The 4,673-nt window shown below is 41.6% G+C and overlaps 1 protein-coding gene across 1 annotated transcript; it reads left to right on the forward strand.

The window, feature by feature from the left end:
- The first annotated feature begins 1,443 nt into the window (after positions 1 to 1,443).
- LOC114390532 (ankyrin repeat domain-containing protein 50-like) lies at positions 1,444 to 3,628 on the forward strand. The gene has a single exon (XM_028351288.1). The coding sequence runs from the start codon at positions 1,910 to 1,912 to the stop codon at positions 3,275 to 3,277; it is 1,368 nt and encodes a 455-aa protein (XP_028207089.1). The 5' UTR covers positions 1,444 to 1,909; the 3' UTR covers positions 3,278 to 3,628.
- Positions 3,629 to 4,673: the final 1,045 nt, after the last annotated feature.

The following is a 4,673-nucleotide window of genomic DNA, read 5'->3' on the forward strand; positions in this document are numbered from 1 at the left end:
GGCATGTACTACATAGTCTGAAAATAGTGGAGCCAACCAATTTACATATAAACATCTTTGCATTGTCACCAAGTTATCTGGCACTTTAATTTCAGCAGCTTCATGGGAAATAATCATATCCACGAGGCCTTCTTATATGTATCTGTAAGTTTTCTCTGCTATCCAGCTTTCGCATTTATTCCCGTTCAAATTCATAAAACACTTCTGGCAATACATAACATGGCATTACTTATCAGTCTTCTGGCAAACTTTGGGGGTTCAAACAAGGCCGTACTACACAGGATAATGGCCCCAAAACACCCAATTACTAGTTCCCTTAAATTCTGAGAGCGGAGAAAAGATAGTAGTGACTCTCAGTAATTCAATATGCTATTGGTTGAACATGCTGCGTGCCATGAACCATGATAGTGGATGAACCAGGGAGAGCTAGTCAATGCCGTATGCAATGATACAACTGTCTATGGTATAAAGGCATGTGATGATCCAAATACAATCATTAGCTGCAGAAAAGATAACATGACTGCCAAATCCTTGAGTTCCATGCTTTAGTCTCTGCCAGTTCCAGTGGCTGAATTTACTAGTATCTGATCTCACACTTGGATAAGTTGACAAGGTTCAACATTAATCTGAAAAAAACTTACGCAACAGAAAATAGTGCTAAAGTAAGGAACTCCACCATCCATAAGACCATAACGAGTGACAAGTAAAGAAGCTGATTTCCTGTGTGGGGCAGTATATAAACAGATCAACATCATGAAATCCAAGGTTAAACTCAGCCACAATTTGTCTGAATTTAAGGGAATCAAAATGTGAGAATAAATAAAGATCTCTGAGCTTGTGTGCATTTCCAATATTATATTTAATCAACAGAAAGAAAGTTTTAATAAGAAGCTCACCAAAAAAAAAAAAAAAAAACTATGTGCATTCAAGTAAGATTGTGCCGGGTCAACTTCTTAAAAGAGATGCCTTGTATAACCTGGCAATATTTGTGGGAATTCATTTTCCAGACCCAATTTTCGTATGTCAGCATGTATTTTCTGAACAGGTGGCAATAAGAAGACTTACATCACGTTGGAGGAAATTCTCGCATATTCCATTGACACACTGATTTTTTATATTCTTATTCATAAATAACATAAAGAATTGACATATGGCTGCTGAGAATGATGTCATTGTATTATTAAAAAGAAAAAAGAACCTTGAGGTTGCGACCACTGCATTATTCTATTAACCACTAATCAAATTGCTAATCTCCTTCAGATACGGCCAAAAAGTGTATGTGGAGAGAATATCATTTGAGGGTTACCAGGATGCCTTGTTTTCCCTTTCAGAGGGCATAATAGTATGACAAATTGACAATCCAACCAGCCTAGGAGTTTTACTTTTTTCTTGCCCAACTTTTTGAAAAATTGAATGAAAAACATTTCCAACCTTCACATTTATATGTTGAAATTTAATTGGTCAGCAAAAAATGAATGAAACTTCCAACCAGAAGGATAGGTCTTTCTAGAAAATCCGTCAGCAAAAACAAATCATTTTGGAATAAGGCAACACTTACCCCTTCTTAACCTTGTCCGCGTCCTGTGCAATTGAATAGTAATACCATTCTTAGTCTCGAGTCTACAATGAAAATGCTTCATCATATTCAAAAGCGACTGTTTCATATCCTTCTCCATTCTTTCAAGGAGTCATGGTCAATGTCTCCCACCTTCCCTGTCCCAGTCACACCCCAACAAACAAGCATGCTACACATAGTATTAATTAATCACACAAGTCAAATAATCAATTAACATAAACATGAACTAAACAAACAGCCAAAGAATCAATCATCCTCCTTCAAGTAATCAAGCACCCTTCAAATCTCAAATTCAGAATCAATCAATTAATCAAATAATCAATCAGGTTGATCATGGACAGGTTAGTGAAAGCAGACACAAAGGAAGTGGAGATGATTTTTCTGAAGGGCCAAAAGTGCAGCTCCTCCTTCAAGCTCACCAACCTCATGCACACCATGTCAGTGGCAGTGTCTTTAACCACCACAAACTCTTCTCTTTTCTCCATCAACAAACCCTTCTCCACAATTCCCCCACTATCTACGGCATCATACAAACTACAACTCTCTCAGCCCTCCGATCAACCCCCTCTCTCCGACCCTCCCGACGCCATCACCGTCCGAGCAACCATGCTCCCCACCGGGAAGGCCACCGCCGCCGACCTCCGCCGCTTCTTCTCCAAACCCGGCCCCCACGTCTTCCGCGACGCCGTCTTAACAGTCTCCCTCGTCGGCCCCCACGTAGCGGAGTTCCTCATCTCCCAAACCCCCCAATCACGCAACCTCTTCGCCAAATCCATATCCGCATGCACGAAACCGCAGCTCATGAGGCTGCTCAAACCCGCCGTCGAATGCGGAAGCACCGACGCTGTCGCGGATTTACTCAACGCTGGCGCAGACGCGACCGCAACCACGGAATCTCTCATGCCGCTCGCAATTAGGGTTGGGAACCTCCACGCGGTGAAGCTTCTGGAAGCCTCAGGTTGCAAAATCGACGGATCGTCTCTGCACGAGGCCGCGGCGATGGACCGAATCGACGCGATGGAGTTTCTGTTGGCGCGCTACGACGGCGAGCTGGACGTGGATGCGGTGGACTCCGAGGGGAGGACGGCGATCCACGTGGCGGCGAGGGAGGGGCACGCGAGGGTTATCCAGTTCTGCGTCGCGATGGGAGGAAACCCTAATCGAGTGGATTCGAAGGGGTGGACCCCACTCCACTACGCGGCGTGGAAAGGGCACGTGAAGGCCGCAGAGTGTTTGTTGGAATGCTCCAACGTGAAGTGCGCGAGGGACAGGGAGGGGAGAACGGCGTTTTCTGTTGCAGCGGAGAGTGAGCACGAACAATCTCACGCGCGCACGCGCCTGGTCGATTTGCTGGGTTGGGGCGATGCGCTGCTGCGTGCGGTGAGAGTTGACGATGTTCACGGAGTGAAGAAATGTTTGGGGGAAGGGGTTAGTGTGAACGGGAGGGACCAGAACGGGTGGACCCCATTGCATTGGGCAGCGTTCAAGGGTCGAATAAAGAGCCTGAAGGTGTTGCTTGAACACGGCGCCGAGGTTGAAACCGTTGATGATGCTGGCTACACTCCGTTGCATTGTGCTGCCCAGGCTGGCCATTTGCAAGTTGCCCTCTACTTGATCGCTCATGGTGCCTCTCAACCCAATCTCAAGTCCTTTCCACATCTTGCTCACCCTTTTCAAAATCATAGTTTCACACTAATTTGAGTTTCCCTTCTGTGTACATAACATCCAGTATATTTGTTAGAGGAGAAAACATGATTTTCATGTCAAATACGTTTGTTACATGGGAATTTAAATTGTGTAAAACTTTTTCTCTAAGTTTTATTCTTACTCCTTTTCTTATTTTACACATCCAGTTTAATAATACCCGGCTCTTGTTTCTTCAGTGTCTCTGTTACTAAGCTGGGGAAACTGGCAGTGTTTCCCGCCAACTCGTGGTTGCATATTTTGCTGTATAAAACTGATACGAAAATTAGGTTAGGTAACTAATCATGATATGAAATTGTGTTTTATTTTATCATCGTGGATAATGGAATGTTTTTCATTCATGTGTTTATTTTGGTGAGTATACATATTTAAGGATCACATAACATGAGGACTCTTTGAAATTACTTACTGGTTATAAAACCAATCTTATGAGGACCAATAATGTTCATTGGTTTGAGAAATAAAGAGAGTTTGATTTCCTTGCTTAAGGGTTTGTATAAACTCTTCGTTGCATTCTTATTTATTCTTATCACTTCATCTCTTTTTTACTTAATTTATATATCTGAGATCTGAATCTCATATCTTACACCCCTCTAAATATATTCCTGTCAGTTACACCCATGTCCCTTTACCCATTCATATGGACTTCGATTGAAGACCGATTGTGGTTGATCCGGTCATAGGGATTACCGGATTAGCGACTTAAGTTAAGGATAATGTATTTTACAGTGTCATGGGAACTAAGCTTCACTGAACATGCTATCCGTGGCACTAAACAAAGGGTAACATGGTGTGAATCAACACGTGCCCCCAACATGCAGGGGTGGATTTTATATCCTAGCTAGTAGAGCACCTAACTATTTTACCATTCAAAACAAAGTATCCAAACATGGAATGAGGAAGCATTGGAAACAAAAGACTCTAAGGGAAACAACACCAAAGTGGCAAAGTGTGGAAAGTGCTTGCTAGCTTCTTGAATGAAGAACAAGAAAAGTAAACTAAGATCTCTAGATGAAAAGCAACATAATTGGCTGTACGATGAAAATAGGAGAAATTAAAAGCAAAATAAGTGTTTGGAAATACCATACTTTTTTTAAAAATGAAAATGGAAATAATAACCAAAACATGTTGTCAACCTTATTTCAAATTTTGTTTTTAAAAATGTGAGGCACATGTACCAGCCCCTTAAATAACGCACTCAGTTTAACTCTTCGTTAAATAAACTCAAAATGCCAAAATGATCACCAAATACAATAGGATTTATACCAAAATATTGTTTCTCGCAATGCAAATTTTTTTCTTATGACATAACTAATACGATACTCGTGTTTTCATGCGGATGATTCAATTGTTTTAACATATTTTGTGTACAAGTAAATAATATAATACATAT

Source organism: Glycine soja, chromosome 2 (genome assembly GCF_004193775.1).
Source record: "Glycine soja cultivar W05 chromosome 2, ASM419377v2, whole genome shotgun sequence".
NCBI classification, from domain to species: domain Eukaryota; kingdom Viridiplantae; phylum Streptophyta; class Magnoliopsida; order Fabales; family Fabaceae; genus Glycine; species Glycine soja.